Source organism: Mustela nivalis (assembly GCF_964662115.1).
Source record: "Mustela nivalis genome assembly, chromosome: 10".
NCBI lineage: Eukaryota > Metazoa > Chordata > Mammalia > Carnivora > Mustelidae > Mustela > Mustela nivalis.
Genome location: NC_139029.1, coordinates 96,510,945 through 96,536,511, shown reverse-complemented (window position 1 = coordinate 96,536,511; position 25,567 = coordinate 96,510,945). Strand labels below are relative to the sequence as shown.

Here is a 25,567-nt window from a genome sequence, read left to right as displayed (position 1 = left end):
TACCAAAGCTCAATTAAAAAAAAGATATCCGGAATAAATATATCTATTAAAGACATTAAATTTATAGTTAAAACCTAAGAAAGAAAGTTCCAGACCTAGATATTTAGTAGATATAATACCAACTGTTCACAAACTCTTTCAGTAAATAGAGAGGAACCAATTCCCAATTGGTTCTGAGGCCAGCATTGCCCTCTTACCAAAACCATATGAACATAGCAAAACAAAGTTGGGGAACAATATCCTTCATGAACATAAACACAAAAATTCATAACAAAACTTTGAAATCATATCCAATAAATATGAGAGAGATAATACATAAAGACCAAGTAGAATTTGTCCCAGGAATTTAAGGTTAGGTTAACATTTGAAAATCAATTAACAAAATTCACCTACATAAAAAAAATATATTACTCCCTCAACAGATAAAGAAAAATCATTTGAAAAAAATCAACATTCATTCACTGTAAAAAGAAAAAAAACTCTCAGCAAACCAGGAGTATATGGTAAAATTTCTCAATTTGATAGAAGACCAAAAACAAAACAAAACAAAACAACCCAAAAAATCCCCAAACCTACAAGTAACGTCATACTTAGTGGCAAAAGACTATATACATGCTTCTCCCTGCCCCAGAATCAAGAACAAAGAAGGATTTGCTTCTCTTACAATTTCTATTCTGCATTTACTAAAAGTCCTAGCCAGTATAATAATGCAAGAAAAACAAAATGTATACAGATTGAAAAAGAAATAAAAATGTATTTGGCTATACTTATTTAGAGATAACATGATTATCTGTAAAAGAAAAAAAAATCCTGAAAATGTAAACTAAACTAGAAGCTAAATTAATATAGAATTAATAAGTGAGGTTAGCAAAGATTACCACACAAAATTACTCTTTAAAACCTTTAAAACCCACACTACATGTAAAAATTATCTCAAAATAGATTGTAGACTTAAACAGTGCTAAAAAGTATAAAATCTTTAGAAGAAATCAAAGGAGACAGACCTCAGTGATCTTGGGTTAGGCAAAGGTTTGTTAAACAACATACTAGAAAGATGAACTCTGAATGATTATATTGAATTTCATCAAAATTAAACTCTTCCTCTTCAAAAGACAGTCAAAACAGAGGCTATAATTGGGAGAAGATAATTTTAAGGCAAATATCTGACAAAGAAATTATATGTAGAATATAAAGAACTCAACTCAATAATAAGACAAACAATCCAATTGTTCAAGTGAACACAAGTTTGCAATAGATAGTATAGCAAGTAATATAGGTGGCTGATGAATAAGCACATGAAAAGATGTTCATAATATTAATAAGTAGGGAAATTCAAGTTAAAACCATTGTGACATAGCATATACATCCACTAGAAAGGCTAAAATTAAGGGCAATCACATCCAAATGTTCTTGAGGATGTGGTTGACCTGGAACTCTCAAACAGTGCTTTTGGGAATGAAAATGGTAAAACTATCTTGGAAAACATTTTGGCTATACTGTGAAATATATTGTGAAATATACCTACTACATAATTCATCTATTCCACTTCTAGATATCTACTCAAGAGAAATAAAATCACATGTCTACATAGACTCACTCACAGAAGCTTTATTAATAATATTCCCAAACTTTAAAAAAGCTAAATGTGTATTACATATATATATATATATATATATATATATATATATATATATAGTATATCCAAATTATGGAATACTACTTAGCAATAAAATAGAATGAATTACTAATACATGTAACACAGATGAGTCTCAAATAATATGTTAAATGACAGAAGTCATATTTCCTCTTCTAAAAAAAAGTTCGCATGAGATGATTCGATTTACATAAAATTATAAAAAATGCAGGTAAATTTGTAGTGACAGAGGTAGATCCCTGGTTGCCTGGGACAGGGAGGGGAAAAGGAAGAGAAATTTAAAAAGAAAATATTTTTAGGTGGATGGATATGTTCATTATCTTTAGAGATGATTTCAGTTGTCAAATGTCAAAACGTACCGAATTATACATTTAAAATATTGGTAGTACACTTTATATTAATTATACCTCAATAGATCTGCTAAAAAAAAAAAAAAAACCATCACAGCCTTGTCCCCACTTTATCAGTATATAAAAATCAGTAAGGGAATGCTTAAAGAGATTTATTGCCTCAACTCCTAAAGTCATGAGCTTTGAAAGAAGATTTGAAAAATCCTAATATTAAAGACACATGATAAACTGTTAGGATGGCCAGTCTCAGCACTAAGAGGCAACTGTCTTGATGGGGCTCTGCTCTGCTCCCTGTATGCCTCAAGGAGCATATGAGCTAGCTGGCATACTCACTGGCAAGACAGTCATCGATGTCCTCCTCACAGTCCATACCACTGAAGCCTGGAGGACACTCACACATGTAGCTGCCCTGGGTGTTATGGCAGAGACCGTGGTTCATGCAGGGCTTGGAGACACACTCATCAATGTCAATTGTACACCGCTGACCTAGAAATACAGGTGCAATGAATGAAGGCAAGGCCCCTGAAATGTATGGGGCACCGAGCTTCAGCTGTGGAAGATGGGGATATTCTGATTGGTCTCCTGTTTTGGGAAGTCTTTTAAGGCTTTGTGCCCTTATTTTTATAAGGGCACAAATATTTTTTATAATTGTTATAAATTATTTGGGGCAAGTTTTGTCCAGATGGTAAAATTGCCTTAGAACATCTTGGTTTTAGACTCAGGCCGGAGTCTTCCAGCCACTAGGGGGCCCCAAAGACATGAAAATGAAAACGGCTTTCTAAGTCATGCCAATTAGCACTCCTACACAAAGGCAGGGGTTCTTAATGATGGGCAGGGCTCAGAACACCTGGGCCTTCAATGTCAATCTGAAGATCTGACCACTTTGTTTAAAACTTCTGCCTTCTCTAACACCTGTATTGTTACCTTGCCAGCCAGGGGCACACAGGCAGGTGTAACTTTCAAAATTTGGTGCCTCTTTGCAAACAGCAGCATTTTCACATGGGTTTGGGGAACAGGGAGCCAACACCGTCTGACAATTCTTGCCTGTAAAGCAAATGACAGAATTTAGAGAAATAGCCATGGAAACTGAAATCTTGCAAATTCTTTACCAAAAGGATGCTCTCTGAATCCAAGTCTAAGGTCTAAGCAGTTAAGAACTTTGGAATCTGAGACCCCCTAGGTCCTTTGAGTCTTAGCTCTAGCTTGATTACTAACTGTGTGACATCAGGCAAGTTATTTATCTGCTCTGAGCCTCCCACATAAGCAAAATGAGAACCAGGATGGTACATAACTTATAGATGCTTTTTGAGGACTAAATGAAAAAAAAAAAATGCTTATCATGTCTTTATTAGCATAGAGGCTGGCACATAGAGTGAGCACTCAACAACTGTTGGGCTCCTCCTGTCTTTCTCTCATGGGTAGTTATTATCGAGGATTGGGACACCTGCATCAGTCAAATGCGATCGTTTCTGCATCTCCATTGCTAAGAGTCAGCCACTCAGAAGCTCAGCCATATAGATCCTCTTTCATGTGAGTCAGGAAGAAGCAACAACACAACCTCCCTCTCCTCACAACCTCTGCTAGCCTGTTCCAGAAGGCAACAAAGTTGATCAGAAGGCCATGGGAAGCAGGAAAGAGTGAGGTAATTCTGACTGCCTGGTAACATGTCTCCTTATGCCAACATCAACAACATGACATTGATATTTGCATACCAATATTTCTTCCCTTAGCATACTGGATATAAGCTTCCAGCATGGGGGGCGGTGGGGGGAAAATGGTTTTATTAAAAGGAAAAGAGGTTTCTTTTTAAAGTCAAATTACAACTAACTCAACTTAAAATTCCATTCTAAAATTTCATATTCACAAAGAAAAAAAGTTACCATTAATTTTTACCAACGTACCCAACCAGTTTTTAAGGTATCTGGTCAGAATAGTGGTTTGCAAGAGAAGGCAATATTGTTTAGTTCCCTTCATGCTGGCAAAGCCCAATGACAGAACCCTTATCCACACTCAGCACTGAAATTTTAATCTACATAGGCTTTCAGTCTAACATAATTTCCCAAAGTTCATACACAGTAAATTCTTTATTGGGATCCTAATGTGAAGAAAACCAATAGCCAGCACAGAGTCAAATATTCTTACAGTATCTGAATAGCAAGAAGACAAAATAAATATTTTCACACCTACATCACACACAGGTAAGCCTATGATATAACTGGGCATAGTGACACTTGCTTATATCTCCCTGCAGCCATCAAGTCTCAGTCTTTTTGGCTGGGAGATACTCTTCTTACTATGAACAAATGTGATTAGTGCTATCATTATGAAATGTATTTTTTAGACATCCTTTGTCTGGGGATAGCTAAGGATATCCAATAACGTCCATTTTATCAAGGAGCATGGTAAATGCATTTCTTCCAAAGAGGGGCTAAGTAACAATGTAGCATCAAGTCTTTTGGGTAACAGAGTTATGATTTTGGCCACTCTGCTATTCTTAATAGCTAGAGTCACTAGTAACAGCTACTACAAACAGCCCACTAGGGGAGTAAGAACTCAGCCATGCTCCTGCCTACATGCTGCATACTGGAGAAACATGCAAAGCCATCATCCATGTTTCTATTTTGTTCTCCACAGATCAAGAAAATGGATGATGAAGAGGTAAACAAGCCACACAAATACAACCACAAGACAGCAGTAACGAGGCAGGAAAATACAAAGAAGAAATAAATGTCCAAGCACACTCCTAAAATACCACCTGAAGCAAAGAACACTTGATACGAAATGAAGTAACACCCATGTCTTCAATGTGTGGAATCGCCATCCAAGCGGCAATACCTCTCTGAGTGAGACGTAGTGGTACTGAATGTAAGGAGAAGAAGGGCTGATAAGAGCACGAACTTTGGATTGAGACAGACTGAGGGGCAAATCTACCACTTACCAATGTGACTTTCAGCAGGTAACTTCTCTTTGCCTCAGCATAAAATGGTCATAGGAACTTCTACTTGGCAGAATTATTGTGAATACTAGATTAAGGAATCCAAAGTATACGAAGTGTCTGGCATACAGTAAATTATCAGTACGTGGTGGTTGTTGTATTATTGAACTAGACTAAGAACACAGATCATGACAACACTGGGTCCCTGCAGATAATGAATGAAACCAGCAGCCATACATAATTTTAAAGAACACTTCAAACCCCAAAGTACAAAGAAGGCAAATGAGTTCCCTTATCAGTTGCATTTAGGAAGGCCACAGGGTTTTGTCAGGGCTCAAGATCTAGTCAGTGAAGGCAGGATGGTTGACCAGGGACTGATTCCTCAGAGCAGCACCACTGCCCCCCCACAGACCCTGTCTCTGAGACTCAGGGGTTTAGAACGACAAGGCAACAGGCATTCCCTCTGGTCCTTTCACCTGCAGAACTCACCTGTATATGGCAGCACACAGTGGCAAGTATAGCCACTTATGTCATCAAAGCAGGTTCCTTGGTTCAGACAGGGATTTGAAGCACATTCATCAATATTCACTTGACAGTTATAGCCTATAGACAGAAAAAGGGAAAACCATCAAATAATGAGAACTTTGTTAGCTCCTCATTATCTAAATTACAAACAAACCTCTTCATGGTAAATATATTTTTTAGAGTTTATTTATTTACTTGAGAGAGAGAGCGCACACACAAGTCAGGGGAGAGACAGAGGGAGAAGCAGGCTCCCCCTTGAGCAGGCAGCTGGTTTTGGGGCTTGATTCTAAGACCCCAGGATCATGACCTGAGCCAAAGGCAGACACTTAATGTACTGAGCCACCCAGGTGCCCCTCATGGGAAATATTAACTGCTTTAGAAACTGAATTTCTTTAGGCCACTGGAACACTGGTTCATTCATTTCAGTGGCAAGTCCATGACATACAATCAGTCAGTAAAACACAGTCAAAAAGTTGAATAGAAAAAGTATATTCTAATAGCCTAAAGGTTGAATGCACCTTCAAATACAAGTAATTCCTCAACAATGGACCAAGAAGCTCCTTTATGTTAAAACTCTGCTGCTGTATGTAAATATTAGCTCTCTCTATACAAAGCAGCTGGACAGAGCCTAAAAGGGGGTATAATGAATCAAGGGATGATATTTTTTTTTAAGATCTATTCATTTATTTGGGAGAGAGATGGGGAGTGAGCATGAGCAGAGGGAAGGGCAGAGGGAAAGAATCTCAAACAGACTTCCTGCTGAGTGTGGAGCCCCATGCAGGGCTCAATCCCAGAACTGCGAGATCATGACCTGAGGTAAAATCAAGAGTCGGGTGCTCAATTGGCTGAGCTGCCCAAGTGCCTCAAGGGATAATTTTCTTTCAGACATTAATCAAAGTCTCTGGTTTATGCCCACTTTTTCATATGCATAGTCTCTACTATTAATGTAGCAGTACTTCCTAAAGCCATAAAACTGTTTTCCCCTGATCCAAGACATGCAATCTATTCCCACTATGAAAAAGAGGAAGTATCAATGGGATAGGACAGTACCCAAGAGCCTCAAGATAGAGGAACTATAAGCACTGTAAATAAAAAAAATAAATGGTGGTCTGGCAGTACACAGGTCTGGGTTCAAACTGTACTCTGCTACTCACCAGTCACACAACTTTGGATTTTACATTTTGATTTTTATTTTGTTCATTGATCAGCAAGTCTCAATGAGACAAAGAAATAAAAGCATTTTTAAATTTCTTTGCAAATATAATATGTCAGAAAATTAATGACTAAAATATAGTCTCAGAAAATTTTCAAATACATAGATAAATAAATAAACTGACCCTGGAACATATGTAAACAGTGGTCAGTAAAATTTTCAAATAATCAAATAAACTGACCCTGAAACATACTGATATATCGTGGTAGCCTGGGACAATTTTTGAGTGGGGAAATTAAAGGCCAAGTGGATAGAGGAATGCAAAATCAACGATATACCCACAGATTTCACTCTCATGAGTTTCTAAGAGAAAGTTGATGGTGGAAATACAATGGCAACTCAAAAAATGATTTTATACAACAGCCACTATAATACATATATAGAAGGCCACAGGTAGACTATATGTTTAAGTTATCTCAATGTGTAAGATAATTTGTTGGAAGGTGTCTGGAACACACGGATTCTTCCACGGCATGACTGTTCTCTTAATTATAGTAAGACAATATTCTCATTCTACTCTCTACAAATCTCTTTTGAATTACCATAGAATCAAACCGGCACCAGGGAGCTTACAATTAGAACACCTGTCCAGAGTTGTATAAGTGGAATCCTAGCTGCTCACCTTAAATAGTTCTGTAGCTCACATCTCTGCTAATAGAATTGGCATCTCTTTACGTTTTAATTTCCCAAGTGTAAAAACATTAAGTTCTTACAAATATTAAGTTCTCAAATTATGTTTGCTATAAGAGTGAATGGGAACAAAGGAAAGGGAAAGGAAGAAGTCCAAGAATATGCAATAAGAAAAAGGCATAAAGGGAGATAGAAATATGCACTTCTGTTTTCACCTTTAAAGCCCTTCTTGCAAGTACACCTGTATCCATTCACCAGATTGTCACAAGTTCCTCCATTCTGACATGGGTTAGAAAGACATTCATTTTTGTCCACTTCACAGTTGATGCCAACCCAGCCTGCATCACAGAGGCACTTGTACCTGAAAGTAAATATAGCTTTCTTTACTATGGGAGGATAAATGTAAACTTGAGTCTTAGGTGAAATGTAAGACTTGGTGAAGAAATGAGGGACAGAGGAGCTCATTGGTAAACTAATCTCACTTTTGCTCTTCTTGGAATCTATACTTGGATCGTTGTGGACACAATGTGAATTGTGTGGCCCCATCTGGAGTATTCAGTAACCAGATTTTTCCAGTGCTTCCCAACTCACCAAGATGCTAGAGAACTTAATTAATTACAGTGAGCTTTCATATGTAAACAGCGGTCAGTAAACACATTGGACCAATTTGAAAGACACATTAATGCGGATAAATCTGAGCTTTTATTATACATAAAACTAAAGTAAAGCAAACCTTAGGATCATTTGTTTCTGACGCAAAACAGACACCCAAGAAGTAGGTTCTAAGTCACTCTGAGGAGCTCCTGGGATGTCTCACTTTTGAGACATGCTTTGTTCTTTCCTGAAACCCTGCCCCAGAAAGCATGCAGGATAAGCTGAGAAGGAAAAGGAACAAAAACGAAGGTGTCTGAAATACATGTATACTGTTCACAAGTTGAACATCATTAATACTTAGATTATATTATAGATATAGATATAGATATAGATTATATTAACATCAGGAAATAAAAGCTCTCTTGTGTGGAGATACTCAGGAAAAGGGTAGATGGGTTGGGATGCTTTGCAGGTTATCATATTCTGAAACAGATATACCGAGGTAATTCATTTGGAAAAATTACTTGGTTTATCTTCACCCCTAAATACACACTTCATTCTTTCACCTGTTTTAAGTATGGCAAATGGCAATGCCTAGAGCCCTATCTTCTGGCAGGCATAGCAAGAGTATAGGACTATCTCGTGTGACCTAACATCACACTCTGAGTTTCTAGAAAAGTACCTATCAACACATCACACAACTCTTGGGGGCTTACAAACCATGAATGTTTTATCAGGGCCATGTCTAAAGTTAGCTGAGACCAACTCCACTTCAGTGGCACACTGGTACTGTAACAGAATAGAACTGAGGAGTTTTGTTGCTGTAGTTGTTGTTTTTAAGAACTGAGCTTTTTTTACGCAGTGGAAAAGATCAAATAGAACCTCCCTTAGAACTCAATCTTGCATTGATTTCTAAAAGCACAATTGCCAAAGACTCACAAAATAATATTGGACTTCTCCTGTGAGCTGACTACCTCCCTATTTTCTACCTATTCAGTCATGGAAGGTAGAGCAGAAGTGGTGGTTTGGAAGAGTGAAGAAGCCTACCAAAATCTACAACCCAGTCTCAGCTCAAGCCCCTGAATGACTTCCACAGGAAAAGGCCTGTGTTGAAACCCAATTGGCTTGCTACAAGTCAAGAAGGAACTAATCGTACATGGCAACTACTCACCCGCTGAGGCCCCCGGTACAGTTTCCGTGGATGCAGGGACTGCTCAGGCACTCGTTCACCTGTGAGTAGCAGCTGGGGTGATGCGGACCCTCAGGGCACAGACAGCGGAAACCATTCACATCATTGATGCACGTCGCACCCTTGCGACAGGGATTGGAGGCACACTCATCAATGTCAATGTTGCATCTCTGCCCTGTAGAGAAGGGAAAGTTTTTGTCAAATCCAAATCCTTAGGGAAGAGACACAGAACAAGGAGAGATACTGTGTTGACACCTTCCATCTGTACAGACTGTAAGATGCCTTGGGCACCAAATGCAAGATTTAAATAAGACACCTAAGAGCACTTAGCTCCATGCAAGAAGCAGCAAACAGCATAGTCAGTCTTCTGATAATACAGCCAAGTTAACAAATAGCTGGACAGCACTGCAGTACTTTATACATTTCTTCTCTATCCCATCTTAGAAACAGGGCAACTTCAAAAAGAGAACACCAAATGTTACCAAAGTTGGCTTTCCTCTTGCTGCCGTTCTGAGCCCTCTCGAAGAAGCTTTTATCACTGCTTGCAGCTGGTTCACCACAAAATAATTTTTTCAGTTAGTCAACCTCTTACATCTCTACATGTGGTATATATCAATTGCCCAGAATACTTAGTGAATAAACTATTAATTTAATGATTATATTGGTTACAAAGAAAGCCATTTTGCTTTCATTCTTAGAGTTGTATTAACCCATTTTCTACCTAAGAAGGGTATTCTAAACATAATTATATTGTCTTCTGATAATTGAGAAAATAATCTAGGATCTTCTAATCTAGATCAGTAGTACTCAAACTTTAATGTGCAAAAAGAGTCTCTTAAAATACTTGTTTTAAAAGGAGATTCGTAGGTCCTATCACCATAGACTGATTATAATCTGGAGTGCAGTCCAGAAAATCATATTTTAAATAATGCAGATGGTGCAAATATTACACTTTGAAAACCTCTGATATAAACAATTATTAATCATCACATAGTAATGTAAATACTCAGAATATATGAAATTAAGTAAATATATTCTTCCTCTAAAACTTCCATAAGGCTGCACTTCAAAAAGATGTCAGCTCTAACCTTGACATTTGTTGCTTTAAGTTGATTAAAGTGTGCCACTTATATAAGTTTTGCTTTGTTAAATTCTGAATAACTGAGATTTAACTATACATTCCAAAATGATATAAAAATTTTAAATAACCCATAATTCTGTAAATGAGTGGCCATAACAAACTGCTGTAAAGGAATTTCAAAGTTTCAAAGAATACAATTTTCTGATTCAGATAAAAACATGCATTTTTTATTTAAGAAAGAGTAACCCTGCATTTAGAACAGGAAATTCCAAATGAAATAGATCCACACCCCTTTAAAGTATGGGTATTAACATTTTTTCACTCTCTGTTGCTCTCTAAACCATTATTGGTGGTTCTTGTGGTAAAGACCCATAATCTGGTAGTGGTTGCTGCTTTCCTTGTAAGTGTTTTATTAATAACTTATTTTTAAATACTATTTTCTTAGCCTCAACCTCAGAATTTTTTTTAGATGTTTGCCACTGGCACCAAGAGAGGAGCCGAACTCTTCAACTGCACAGCTATCCTTGGCTTGCTATCCAATGGAGAATGAGGAAAAAGCCTTCCTTTACTGTCCTTTGTAGGAAGCATTTTCTCAGAAGTCTCTCCTCCCAGGTTTTCTTCATTTGTTTTAAAAAGTCTTCCCAGATCAATTTTCAAGTCATCTTTAACCAAGAGGGTTAAATGCCTCCTTGTACAGTCTACCATGTGGACTAACTGCTGCTTCACTATTAAGGAGTTTCCACCCAGCATCAGAAATGCCCAGCACAAGGCAATGCATCTTACTCGGCTCAGGAACTGCCGAATGAGAAGTTAACCAATGTTTCTCACCTTGTAGGTACTCAACAAAATAGTGTTTAATGAACAAAAGCATGGTATATTCCACTTGAAAGCCTGGACTTGGATGTCAGAAGTCCCATATGTGAGTTCTAGTCATTTACTCAGCAGTATCTATTGTTTCCTCCATGCTAGGCACTGTTTTAGACACTGGCTAAAAAGATGATTAGGGAGGTTTCTGCCTTCTGGGAACTCGGAGTCCTAGCTGTGTGACTTGAAACCTACAAAATATATTTGTATACATCGCATGAACACATCAAGCTCTGTCTCTCAGCTGTCTTGTTAAACAGGAAGAGTAAAACTTCTTTACCTTTTGTGTTTTGTCTTGTAAATATTCCGAGATATAACTGATATATAACACCATACAAGTTTAAGGTATACAGCATAGTGATTTGATACACTTATACATTGCAATAGATTATCACTTTAATGTTAGCTAACATCTCTATTATGTCACACAATTATCATTTCTTTTTTTGTGGTGAGAACAATGAAGACTTACTCTCTTAGCAACTCTCAAGTTTATTATTTTGCTGACTATGATCACTGTGCTGTGATAAATAAGGTCTGGAGACTTTTCTACTAGTTTCAAGTCTGTACCCTTAAATACATCTTCCCAATTAGCCTGGACCTGCTAGCCACCATCCTATTCTATTTTTGTGCATTTGGCATTTTTGAATTCTGCATACAAGTGATATTGTACAGTATTTGTCTTTCTCTGACTGTTTATCTCACTTAGCATAAAGCCCTAAAGGTCCATCCATGTTGTCTCAAATAGAAAGATTTTATTCTTTTTTATGGCTGAGTAATACAAATTGATTTCAGTATTATTGCAAGATTCCTTGTTCTTAGCAGTGTGCAGTTTGGGATAACCTAATAATGGTTAACTAAGGGTGAAAGAACCAAAAAGCAATTGCCTGTTAAATGTTTATAAATTACAAATTTATATATTTGTATATATAAATTATACACTTTACTACTGATTAGAAACTACTGTAAGACATTTAGAGAGAGCAGAGATTATAAAACTCAAATGTATGTTTTCTTATTGTACTTTGGTGATTTTACACGGTTTTATAATGACATTGTAATGAGGATTAGCTACTTGGTAGTTCTGTTACTCATGATTAGCTTTTCAAATGCCTTTTGAAAACTACTAGGGTTTGGTAGATAGTAAAGTTTTCAAAACTTCACCTGTTTCAGATGATACTGGGTTTCTAAGTATAAATAATGATTTACAGTTTAAAAATACAATCAGTCTGTGGCTAAATCACGTAGCTCTGAAAATTACAGTGGATACTTCTAGTATCCTCTATCTAGAAATTATTGGGAATTTTCCAATAATTGTTTCTGAAATTGTGTTGAGCTATTTCTGCCTAATGTGTGTGTGTGTGTGTTTTAAGATTTTGTTTATTTACTTGACAGAGATCACAAGTAGGCAGAGAGGCAGGCAGAGAGAGAGGGGGAAGCAGGCTCCCCGCTGAGCAGGGAGCCCGATGTGGGGGTTCGATCTCAGGATCCTGAGATCATGACCAGAGCCGAAGGCAGAGGCTTCAACCCACAGAGCCATCCAGGCGCTCCATGTGTGTTTTGTTGGTTTTTTTTAATGAGCTATAGTTGACAGTTAACATACCAGTTATAGTGTGTAACAGAATGATCTGATATTTGTATATACTGCAAAATGATCATCAAAATAACTCTAGTTAACATCCAACACCATACACTGTTTCAAAAAAAATTTTTCTTGCCTTTGCCTATTTTTAAATTGGATTATTTGCTTCTTTGTTATTGACTTGTATGAGCTCTTAATACATTTTGGATATTATTAATCCCTTTTCAGATATATTGTTTGCAAATATTTTCTCCCATTCTGTAGGCTGCCTTCTCAATTGATTGTTCCTTGCTGTGCAGAAGCACCTTAAGTAGTCCCACTTGTTTATTTTAATGTTTGTTGCCATTGCTTTTGGTTTCTTATTCAGCTTACCTGCTTTAATGGACTGTTACAAGAAGTCAGCATAGTAATAGATGTGAAGGCAAAACTAAAAAAAGTAGTTTGTAAAACTGAAAAGTAGCTTGTAGAAGTATCATTTGATATTTTACATTTCCCAATCAGAAAGTATAAAGAGGTCTAAGGAGAATACAGAATTTAGTCTCAAAAAGAAAAACTCATTTGTATCTGCCAAAGCTGTCATGAGAATTCTAAAAAAAAGAAAGGAAGAAAGAAAGAAGAAAAAGAAAAGTAGTAGTGTTAAAATAAAGGAAAGGATAAAACACCTCACATTTACAGCTTATGTATATATAATACCAGAGCTGTCTGTGGTATTTTCAGCAGCTGATTAAAAAAACAACAAACGGGAAAAAAAAAAACAAAACACAGACATAGAAAATTGTTCCAAGAACAGAGTACCACCCAGTAACCAAAACATTCCAGTTCTTGGTTATGTAATTTCATGCTACACCTTAGGTTTATTTTAGAATATTTTTAGCCTATGTCCTCCCTCCTTGACCTCCTTGGTTTGCTGAATGTTAAAATCAGAGAAAATATGATTTACTGGCATTTCAAAAAAAAAAAAAAAAAAGTCCAGTGTAAGGCTTACATATCTAAAAAGAAGCCAGAATAGGCACCCACTTAGACTGTCTGGTGAGCTGAGAACAGCCATGGGCTCTAGAGTAGGACTACCTGGACTGGAACACTGGCCACAGTGTACCTGTAATGTTATTTATACTCTCTAAGCTCAGGGTTTCTCATCAATACCATAGAAATGATAATGGCTGTGATAATTAAATGAGATTGCACTTACCTCCTAGCTCAAAATAAGTTCTTAATAAATGGCAGCTATTCCCTTGTTACCTATTTAACAAAAATGCACCTATTATCCTATCTAGCAGGAATTTTTTTGTATACAACTGGCTATCACTTAATCTTGGAGTAACAAGTTTTAGGATCCAGCTACTAATAGCAGTGCTGGGCACTAGATACGACAGCTTTCATCATGCCTGTCTTTGAGTGATCTTCCACTGAGCAGAGATCTCAGTGATCCGTGTGGGCCATGAACATTACTCCTTGCATCCATAATCATACCAAGCAGGAGAAAGGATTGTGAAATATACAGGAAAGTAAGTTCCTGACAAGTGAGAGGAAGACATTAACTTCACTTGGCCCTGAATGCCTTTTGACATCATGGTTTAAAAAGCTCTGAGGGAAATTTCTCACATTGGTTGCAAATGACCACATGGTATTTATTAAATGGTAACATTATTACCTAAGTTCCTGCTTGCACGTGGCACTGTCTAGAAAGAATAGAATCGGCATTATCACCTCTGATGATGCCATCAACAAATAGATGAGTCAATAAGGTGCCTTCGATTTCTCAGCCCCCAGCACTATTTGATCAGGAGGGCAAAAGGTAAAGGCAACCTAATTAACAACAAAACAGAGAGATTTATGTTTGTGTGTGTGCACACAAGCATGTGTGTGTAAATGTTCTAACTACTCATAATAATTATAACCAATTTTATTTTAGCCATGTACTTTCTTCCTCCTAGGGAAGATCTCCCTTGCACTGCCAAGTTAGCTTGGTCCTTCCAAGTTCTGGCCTCATCTAACAATCCCCCATAAGAGGAAGTACTCAGAAAAAAACCATTTAGTGTTTTCATAGAATTTTATCTTGGCTATCCTTTTATGAAGGCATTCACTACTAAGTGTAGCAAATTAAAGGCAGCATTAGACATTATGTAACTCAAGCACAGTAACAGAAACTCATAGTCTAACTAGGAATGCTTTTCAGGTAGGTATAACACATGGTCGAAAAATCCTAATTAATGAAAAGCTTCATGTTACAGTTTAGGGAAGGCCTGTAAGTAGAAAACTCAGCCGGAGAAGTACAGAACCAAACTTCTAACATTCCAAGAGATAAAGGAATAGAAAACATTTGAAAAGTGAATTTTCTTTAGATGCCCCTTTCCCAAAGTGATGGGGCTAGGACTCCCTGACAAAAAGAGTGTTTATTACCTGTGAAACCTGGTGAGCAGACACAACTGTAACGATTAATGCCATCCATACAGACTCCGTGGACACAAGGGTTACTTGCACAGTCATCAAAATTGATTTCACAATTAACACCTGCAAAGATAAACCAGTATATGAGCAAAAAGAAACCAGTATTACTGCAAAAATAACATATGATACTAGGGGCTGAGAAATCTAGAGTATCCAGCCAACCCTAGACAGGGTAAAGCATCAGATCTCCAAAGTGTAGTCTTCCAGACCCCGTCAGGGTATTATGAGGTCAAAATTATTTTATGAATCACACTAAGCCACTATCTGCCTGTTTCAGTGCATTGGCATCTCCACTCTTGGTGCAAAAGCAATGGGGGTGGAATTGCTGGCATGTTAGCAGGAATCAAGATAGTGGTGCCAAAATGTACTAGTTAGTGGTCTTCATATTCTTTACCTCTATGCACTTACAATTTAAACCAACAAAAAGACAGTTTCACTTAAGAATGACTTTGGTGAAGAAGTCAAAATTATTAACTTTATATTTTTATTATACCTTGACCTTTGAATATAAATCTTCTGTTCTATGTAATGAAATGGGAAATAAAGCAATTCTGTGGCATGCCAAATACACAGCTGCTTCCAGGAAAAGCAGTTGTTTGATTGTTGGAGTTCTGAACTGAACACGCTTTCTTCATAGAATCCCATTTTAATTGAAAGAACAACTGACAGAGGAACCAGGGCTATTCAGACCTACGTATTTAGCAAACATTATGTGAAAGAGGTAAACCTGTCATTTCAAGGGGAAAAACTGGCAGTACTGTGTTCCAAAAATAAAATTTAAGCTTAAGAAAATTAGAATTTTGGAACTTAAATCCACTGCCAAAAGCTTGCAACTATCACTATTATGGACATAAGTTCAGGATAAATCTTAAAGGGTCTGGTATCTTTCATCTGGGGCTGTGCTGCCTCCCTTCTGACCCATTCCCCAGACCAATGGTAGAGTTTGGCTATATTAAGAAAGGCTTAATTATAGATATGGATAACTAAACAGTATGGATATACCAATAATAATTTTTACCATCATTTTATAAAAATACTCATGATATTTTGGCATTTACTTAACATGAATTTAGTGATACTTGATTTTCCATCCATAGAAAAATGTCTTGGAAGTTTAAAAAATCTAAAATAAAGCCTGGTATAAAGGATACAAACTAACAAAATTTCCGTGAAAAAAAAATGTGAGCATTTTGGTTCACTCACACTTTGTATTAATATTTATTAATGATAATTATATTAAAAAATTACTGAGCTATTATTATGCACAAGTACTTTGCCTCCCACTTTACAGAACTTTTTTTTAGTCTTCTCACTCAACTGGCACATAAAGTTGCGTTACATACCTGTTTTATCATGGACTTGCACAATTACAGCAGCACAGCCAGGATGTGAGCCACACTCTTTGCCACACCATACTGGTCATTCTGTGATTAATGAGGTCAGGCTGCCTCAGTGGCCACAAATCAGGCAAGAGTTTCCATATTCCTTGTATACTAGTGCATACTTTTAGGAGAAGTGTCTAGCCACTGGCTAATAACCCCCACTTACCCAAAATTGACCACAGCAGGCCACAGGAGGCTCTAGTTTATTCGAATGGGAATAGATAACATTGCCCAAGATGGGACAATGAGATTTTCTCATTGCAACGTTGAAACAGGAACTGTGGGACCCATGGTCTAAAATTGCTCTGCTTCCTAATTTCTGTAAAGCCTAATCAGTCAGTTCTCACTTGGAATCTGTAAGATACTTTTTTTTTTTTTTAAGATTTTATTTATTTATTTGACAGAGAGAGATCACCAACAGGCAGAGAGGCAGGCAGAGAGAGAGGAGTAAGCAGGCTCCCTGCTGAGCAGAGAGTGTGATGCGGGGCTCGATCCCAGGACCCTGGGATCATGACCTGAGCTGAAGGCAGAGGCTTTAACCCACTGAGCCACTCAGGCGCCCCGGAATCTGTAAGATATTTGTATGTGCTTTCACTAAATTCTGTCTATTTTGTAGTTATGGTTTGCTTGTTTACTAAAGGGTCTTTAAACTAGTCAAGTTGGTTTCTATGACTTAAAACCTAAAGAAACTTACTGAGAACAGTTTCCCATTATAAGACCAAGGGTGAAAGAAGCTTCAGAAGTGATTCTGGGTGGTATATCTCACTTTAAGTACCCAATAAGTAAGAAACCACAATTATAACCAGCACATTGTAAAATACCCCTTCTGTCTACACTTGTCCAAACCCCAACCTACTAACTCTGGACCATGTATTGAATGGGTCATAGATTCTTCCTCCAGAACTCACAAGTCCATTCATAATGACTAATTAAATAAACATGTTCATCCAGGACCTTAGTACATTTCAGGGCTTTCTCCACCTATTACAGACCAAGATTTTTTCATGATGCCTGCATCTCTTTGCTTTAATTCTCCCAACAGCCATATGAAGGGGTCTGGCAGTTTTCTGAGAGATTCCAGGCCTTTATTCTATGTTGCCTGCACACCACTCATATTTACTTATTGCATTTCTCAGTGACAGCTACTTACACCTTGTCTTCTCTGTCCTCCCCAGGGAATACACCTGATACATCCCGGCACAATGATATAATCCCAGAGAAAACAAAGTGCTTACCAACCCACCACTCACCCAGGTTTCCAGTATATTTGTTCTAATGGGGATGATAGCAAAGCCGTTTACAACAGCCCCACCATTCTAAAGGCATCCTTTCAATTGCCTGTAAATCTCTCAAATTTCTTTTCGAACTGCAATTTCTCATGTCTGGGGACCAGCCCGGAAGCAAATTGCTTTTGGAAGGTTTCACAAAGATCCATTCAGCTCTTTTAGTGAGTTATCTAAACGTGGGGAGGGGGAAGGCATTTTCAACTGTGAAGGCATGGGATGTTTTTCGTATGCTTGAGCAACTCAAAAAGGACTTTGTTTTCAAACTTGGCATGTACGAGGTCCTGGATGGAGACCAGGGCCTTTGACAAGTTTGAAGAAATGGATTTGGAAATAACAAAATAAAATGAGGGCAGTTAACCACCTCCCCCACCTTTGCCCCCTACATAGGCCATTTTCCTTAAATCAAGAATGAGTTCTCAATAAATCACTCCCTTGTATTGGCAGGTTCCCTTCTAACAAAGGCACACACTAGTTAATCTTCCACTAATACATTTTCTTTGATCTGAGACATAGTACTTCTCTGTCCATTAACCACAGTTGTGACCATAATTATTCCTTGAATAAGTAAAACAGACTCCAGTGAAACCTGTGAAATGCTGCTGCCTGAGAAAATAATTCAACATTCCCCCAGCAAGGAGCAGCATGCCCTCCTAAGTAACAAGCAGTCACTCAACCAGAGTAGGGAAACCGCAAAAAACTCGGGGAGGGAAATGGCGGCTCTACATTCTAATTTACAATGGCTGGGAGGCGCTGCAAAGTCTCCCCTTTCCCTGAGAATCCCCCCAAATGGCCAAGGTCCACCTGAGACACATGGTGGAAGAAAAGTGTCACATTAAAGAAACCAGACTCTGAAATAGAGAAAAACACAACTGAAAGGACAGGAGTGAGGGAGAAGGGAAAGGGCCAGCTTCATTCATCTGAGCGTGTCGGAGCTAAAGAAAAAAGGATAATCAAATCAAGCCACAAAGCCAACAGGGTTTCCAATTTTAAATAATAATTTCAATTTTTTGAAGTAGTGTGTCTCCTTTTAACAAAAAAGACACACCCCAAATCATCAGTTTTGCAAAGCTACTGCCTCTAATTTCTCCAGTGGCTAGAGGCAACTGCCTCTGAGATGTTCCTGGCTGTGCCTCTCAGAATCAGGATTATTTTTCAGGTATCTGAGCATATGCCATGACAGCCTGAGACATATGTATAAACTATGTGGGGGGAACAGTGAAAGTCCAGAGGAGACATAGGGTTGGTTACCTGACGTGCCGGGCTGGCAATTGCACTGGTAGCCATTCACCAGGTCGATGCAGCGACCGTCATTCAGGCAGGGGCTGCTGTAACACTCATCTATCTGGTCACTGCAGATGGCACCCATGTACCCCGGGTTGCAGATGCAGGTGTAGGAATCAATCCCATCCTGACACTGGCCATGGTGGCAAGGATCAGGGTCACAGTTGTCGATGTTCTCCTCACACAACACACCAGTGAATCCTGGGAAGGAATTTTACCAAGAAGGCTTCAAACGAAGTCAGACACTCCACATTGGAACATAAGTGTGGCCACATCCACTTACCCTACAGACCTCATGTCTCAACAGTTCTTACTGTAAACAATGAGCAATTGAAGCCAACTATTTGCATGACTTATAAGGCATGCCTGAGTTGTGCTTTAAAATAGTTATCAAATAAAATTTGTAGAATTCAAATACCTTTTTTAAATGACCAGTGGTTTCACTTCAGAGATACTTGAACTACATCTTCATTTCATACTGGGCTTCAATGGGGAATAACTTCCAATATTTTTCTATTACGTATTTATACTTCTTTCTTCCCAAAACTAACTTACAGATACTATATTAATAGTTACATGTACCTTATTTCCCCAATTCTGACCTTGGAGGGCAGAGAACTTTTCTTTACCCTTCCTTCTCAAACCCTCCCGGAGCACTGTGCTTATATATCAAGTTTTTAGTAACTACCCGTTAAACGAAATGAATAAAAATTTATGAGCATTTAAAAGAACAAGGGACAAATAAAGTCTCCTTCATTCAATCCATTCTTTTAAAGGATTTTAAAGAAAGAGGGGCTCTCTTCCCTTTTAAACAAGAATTCAATGTTTTTAAACTCTCTCCAGTGAAGGTTATTCTCTATAAGGATAATCTGGCCAGAGGAGGACAAAACCTGGAACTTCTCCAACCAAGGACAACAACTCATGAAAAGAGAAAGCAGTTAAGTGGTTCATCTGACAGGACCTAATCCAAGGAGGCCCAGTAAATGGTTATGTTCCAGTACTACAAAAACACTAATTCTGTGTTTATTTTTGTGACTTAGTTTCCTTTTCTGTCATCAGAAAGAAAACATGAACATGATATTTAAAATTTTTCAAGAATCCATCTTCTAAAATAAAAAAAAGGTCTTGAATTATATTCATAACTTCTTTCTCCCTTAAGTGGTCAGACAAAAAATAAATTGGGAAATCATCTTTTCTAATAATTTCTAGTCTTTCTCTAGAATACTGCTCTGTGCAAAAGCAAATGTGGAACAAGGGACATTTGCTTTATTCAATTCCACTCCCAAATGAAAAATGTGGCCACAGATCAGAAATGGAAAATATCTGTAAACAGATTCTTTGTCACTGTAGTAGCAAAGTCAGGAAAGAGGACCTAAACTTTCCCAGAGTTCTCTCTCCTGTTCAGATACACACCTGACTCTCAGGGTCTGAGCAGTCTTTTATGCAGAAAACCTCTGCACTTGCACACAATGATCCTTAGATTTCTGGGCCTTTGTTCAATCACTTGCCCCAAGAAACACAGAGACAGACCTCCTGCTGAGAAGCCCTAGTGAAAAATGGCTTTCAGCTGGAATTCTTCCCTTTCCCGAAGGAACAAGTCATGCCAGCTGGAAATTCACCGCTGCCAAAATCTGTCCCCAAAAGACACGGACACCAAATGAAAATGTCCAAGCCAGGCCACTATTGTGGTAGAGTAGGAGGCAGGTGTTGTAGAAAGAAACAATGAGAGTAGCAAAAAAAAAAATAATAATAATCCAAAAATATGCTAGAAGCAGCTCTCTCTAAACACAGAGCAGGCCATTAGTGCACTGGCTTGGTTGGACAGCTAGAAGAGGACAGTCTCCTATTTTGCTCAAATGGACCTACCAGAGGGATAAAAAGTGAGGACAATCTTACCTGTGGCACACTGGCATTCATAGCCGTTCGGGTGATCAATACATTTTGCTCCATTCAGACATGGAGTACTGGAACAGTCATCAATATCAATCTGGCAAACTGGCCCAGTGAAACCTTAAAAGGACAGAATGATGACACAGTCAAAGGACTATCCTATGTCTGTCTATCGAGGGTCTACCTAGGATATCCTATGAGAAGGATGTCCAAGAAGGGTTGGATTAAGTTACCAGTAGGGCTTAACCCAATGGTTCAGCAAACATAAAATTATTCTCCCAGTAGGAAACTGGAATAACTGCGTGAGGCTCAGGGCATCAGAGGCCACTGGGGGTGTCTCTACCTCTGTTTCTTCCCAGTACAGGTTTCTCTTCTAACTGAAGTGGGGACTAAATGGTCATATAAGGGATCCTCAAACAAGTGAGTACAGCTTCAGAGGAACAGGAACCTCTCAGTAGAAACAACTTGAGAGGCTACTGTCAGTGGCAGAAAATCCAGCATGTCTTCAACAATAGCTCTGGGGAGCAAAAGGAGATACAGAGCATTCTTTGGAAAAAACTGACTTGTGCTGCCTGTTTTGGGACCCAGAGTGAAATATCTAAAAATAAAAATCTCACAGAGAGGCTTCAAGAATATGATCCATGGGGGGTAAAAAAAACCCTCCTGAATAGCCTACAAAAGGCTTCTGTGAGGTATGACCTTTCTGAAATATATACGCAGACAGAGAGGTCATGGGCCATTCGGAATACACTTGGACTTCTGGCCACAAAGGATGTGGATGATCCACTAGCTGAAACAAGCTCCCCATTTCTCCATACACTCCTATCCTGAAGTGCTCACTTTAATGACTTCCTCATGTACAGCCCACACACATTCTCTCCTCCTTTCCCTGTGGCCTGGGAGCTTTGCGCTTTCAAAGAAAACAGGGGCAGGTGGTGGGCACTTACCAGGCGGACACAGACACTGGAAGCGATTGACTTTATCCACACACTGACCATTGTTCACACAAGGGTTGCTCTGACATTCGTTTATCTCCAATTCACAATGCACACCTTTGAAACCTGAACAAATTGGACCACACAAGTGGCTTAGAAAGAGAGAAAGGCATATTCTAGCCAAGAAAGCACAAATTTGCAGAGATGACTATAACCTCTATGAGCATGAACATTTCTGCAGAAGTCAAAAGGGACTTTGCCATGATGGGAAATAGTCACTGAAAGTATCAGTGACAGAGGAGAATACTACGAAGATATCCATGTCACAGTGAAGAGGGAGAAGAGGTTACCTCTAAATATACTGGCAAAACACAGCATGCCAGCAAAGACTATCCCATACTCTCTGACCAGTCCCTGCTTCACTTTCAGAGCAGCACCAGGCACACAGGGTCCCTAGTCAATGTTTCCAAATAGCAGCTGACCTGGAGATGCTATTGCTCTCGGGGTACAAGTCAAGGGCAGGAGGGCCTCCCAATGCTACAGCAGCCAGCAGCCTTAATTTGGCAAAGCAGCCACTGTCCTGTCATTTTAAACTAGATTTACTTGTGCTCTCTAAGGATTCAAGAAATGGTTTCTGCAGAAGAAATTCAGAATACAACTAATTATATGCAAGTCACTATGGACAAATGACAAGTTCCTATATAATTATGGGTAAAATAATTTCTATAAATGGAATAGTAAGGTATTTATAATATGTCAAGAGATCAGAAAAGCTTGCTATTTAAAGGATCCTTATGGTAAATCCTTTATTAAGTAAAGGATATACTATACTTAATCAAAAACAATCACTTCTCAATTTTTCTCTTACATGTAACTGGTGTTGACATATGGGCTTTTAAAACTTGGTCTCCATTGCTCTAAGACTTCTTGCACTGTATTACTCCTTAAAGGTCCCCTTGGCTGGGAAACCTGTCATTACTGGGGATTAAATGCTGACGGAGTTCATGGAATTGCCATCATATACTGAAAAGTGCAGGGAAGTAACTTTTGTCTAGACCCCACACACTGATGGGCCCATGTACCTGGCATGCACAAACATGTGAAGCCTCCAATCTTATCCAAACAGGTTGCATCGTTCTGGCAGGGGTCGGAATGGCACTCATTGATGTCCATCTCGCAACGAGGCCCTGCATAACCCTTCAGACATTCACAGTGGAAGGCACCATCCGTGTTCACACATTTTCCTGCATGCTCACAAGGATTGCTATTGGCTGGAAAACACAAGCACCAATTACTGGGATCAAAGTACTTTAGTGGAATCTCCACAAATGTGGGTTACGGAAGTAGGTCTGATTGTTAGAGCATTAGGGCCAGGCTTTTAATATTCTGGTTCTCAACTTCCTATTTTCTTCCTTAAAAAAACAAGGGATGAAAGGAAAGGGTAAAGGAAAGGAAATGAAAAGGGCAAGGGAAAGGGAAAGGAAGATATACTAGGGCAATCTCAACTCTGCTGTTCTTTTGCCCAAACTGTCACCAAAGCGGGGCTTTCTATTAAGAATCAGGTACAGGGTGCCTGGGTGGCTCAGTGGGTTAAGCCTCTGCCTTGGGTTTAGGTCATGATCTCAGGGTCCTGGGACTGAGCCCAGCATCGGGGTCTCTGCTTGGTGCGGAGCCTGCTTCCCCCTCTCTCTCTCCTGCTTCTCTGCCTACTTGTGAATTCTCTCTCTGTCTGTCAAATAAATAAATAAGATCTTAAAAAAATAATCAGGTACAGACCTTCTATATATTCAATTCTCAGAACAGAATATGCATTTACATTGAAAGGTTGTAAACAGTGGGCATCTAACAGGAGAGATCTGAGGTTTTGCTTCTGAATGCTTGCTGAACTCGACAAACACCATGAGGAATAGGAAACGTTCCACGTACTCACCCATGGCACACTCATCCACATCTTCTGTACAGTCAGCCCCTTTGTAGCCTTGGGGGCAGGTACAAATATACTGCCCATTTAGGGGGTTGGTATCACACAGTGCCCCCTTGTGGCAAGGATTGCTGATGCATGCATCATCCAGATGACATAAGAGACCTGTCACAGGGTCGGGCAAGAAGAATAAAGAGGAAAAGTCTCTTACTTGAAGGACAGTTTTTTTTTCATGGAGGAGGGAAAACCTATGGTCACCTCACCAAAATCCAATATGGAGATTTAGAGGCAACTTCCCCTTTACCTAACCCTACCTTAGGGATATGCTGCCGCCAATAGCAAGCAAAGAGCTTCTGCAGACAACTGCAATGCTCTGACCCTGAGCTCTCAGCTAGACCTCTCCTCAAGGGCAGAGTCATCTAGAGGCCATAAAGTGAGATGGTTAGATGATGAAGATATCCTTCATATTTAGCAAAGAAAAATAGAGGATGCCCAGTTCAATCTGAATTTCAAATAAACAACAAATTAAGTTTTTACTATATTTTCCAAATATTGCATGTACCTTATATTACTTAGCAACCCACTTTCCCCAAATTATGCTACCTGATGATCAGGGGCCACCAGTACTTAGCTAGCCCCAGAAGGAAAAAAAAACAGCTGAACACCATCAGCCTATACTAGGGCAGCCTTTTAAAAAGCGTCAACATTCCTGGCTCAAGTTCCCTGAGGACTCTGAAGGTATTACTAGGCCCCATGATCTGTGCAGTTCACAAGAGAACTGGATTTTCCAGTCTGCAATTAGCTTAAGAACAGGTAGCCAAGGCTTCTTCCACAAAGCTGGAGGTGGGGCTTTTGGAAAGGCATAGATAGAAGAACACTTCAAAAGTGCTGGGCACAAAGTTCTCTTGGTTAAGCTATCTTCTTCAGTCACATTCCTCCCTTCACTGCTCTCTACTCCTAGGACTGGGAGCTGTTAACTTGAGAGGCTAGAGCAATGTTCACTTTGCAGTTAGTAAAATGCCTCCCTTGGAAGAATATTTCCATAGACACTGAGAGCTGGAATGCATTCAAAAGTTTCTCTCCTCCCAATTCCTTCTGAGTAAAAGGTTTCCTCTCAAAATGAAGTCTCTAAATCCACTTATCAGTAATTTTGTCTTAATTTCTGAGAAATTAATCTTAATTCCCGAGGTGCTTTTCAGCCTAAGATCTTAAGGATGCTCCCAAGGCAACAGTTACTTTCATTTTGGGGGGGTGGGGATGAAAAACTGAGGTATGCAGACTAGAGATGATAGCCAAAAGTCCTAAAGAAAAAGACTAATTTCATAGCACTTTGGCTAGCAATTATATTTCCAGAAGAACAGTCTTGAGTAACATGTTTCTACAGATGCTAATTAAAAGGACACAACTTAGGGAATGAAGAGATCCTGAATGCTCTCCACCCCTTCTCTGAACTCCAGTTCTGTGCTGCTGGTCTTACCTGCCTTTCCTTCTGGACACATGCAAGAGAAGGAGGCCACACGGTCAATGCAGGTGGAGCCTGGAGTGCAGGAGGCGAAGGCACAGTCATCAATGTTCTCACTGCAGTCATCTCCACTCCAGCCATTAACACATACACAGCCATAGCCCCCATTGCGGTTGGTACAGGTGCCCCCATTCTGACAAGCATTAGGTTGCAGCAGACACTCATCCACATCCTCTGTGCAGAACTGTCCTTTGGGGGGAAAAGTGCATTTGATTAGGGCCCTTAAGTCTCAAAGGATTAGTACCATACCCACTCCCACACATTCTTCACCCTCATGTGACCCGT

General features: G+C 39.0%; 1 protein-coding gene across 1 annotated transcript in view; it reads right to left on the bottom strand.

Annotated features, from left to right (window-relative positions):
* Positions 1 to 25,567, bottom strand: part of NOTCH2 (notch receptor 2) — a 168,907-nt gene that overhangs the window by 33,498 nt on the left and 109,842 nt on the right. The window contains exons 6-17 of the mRNA XM_082685214.1: positions 25,238 to 25,471; positions 23,770 to 23,925; positions 22,922 to 23,110; positions 21,852 to 21,965; positions 20,911 to 21,024; positions 18,982 to 19,215; positions 15,018 to 15,128; positions 9,073 to 9,265; positions 7,523 to 7,668; positions 5,429 to 5,542; positions 2,929 to 3,048; positions 2,338 to 2,490 (exon numbers count right to left, since the gene is read on the bottom strand). Coding sequence (XP_082541340.1) covers positions 2,338 to 2,490; positions 2,929 to 3,048; positions 5,429 to 5,542; positions 7,523 to 7,668; positions 9,073 to 9,265; positions 15,018 to 15,128; positions 18,982 to 19,215; positions 20,911 to 21,024; positions 21,852 to 21,965; positions 22,922 to 23,110; positions 23,770 to 23,925; positions 25,238 to 25,471 — 1,878 coding nt within the window. The remainder of the gene's footprint in view (positions 1 to 2,337; positions 2,491 to 2,928; positions 3,049 to 5,428; positions 5,543 to 7,522; positions 7,669 to 9,072; positions 9,266 to 15,017; positions 15,129 to 18,981; positions 19,216 to 20,910; positions 21,025 to 21,851; positions 21,966 to 22,921; positions 23,111 to 23,769; positions 23,926 to 25,237; positions 25,472 to 25,567) is intronic.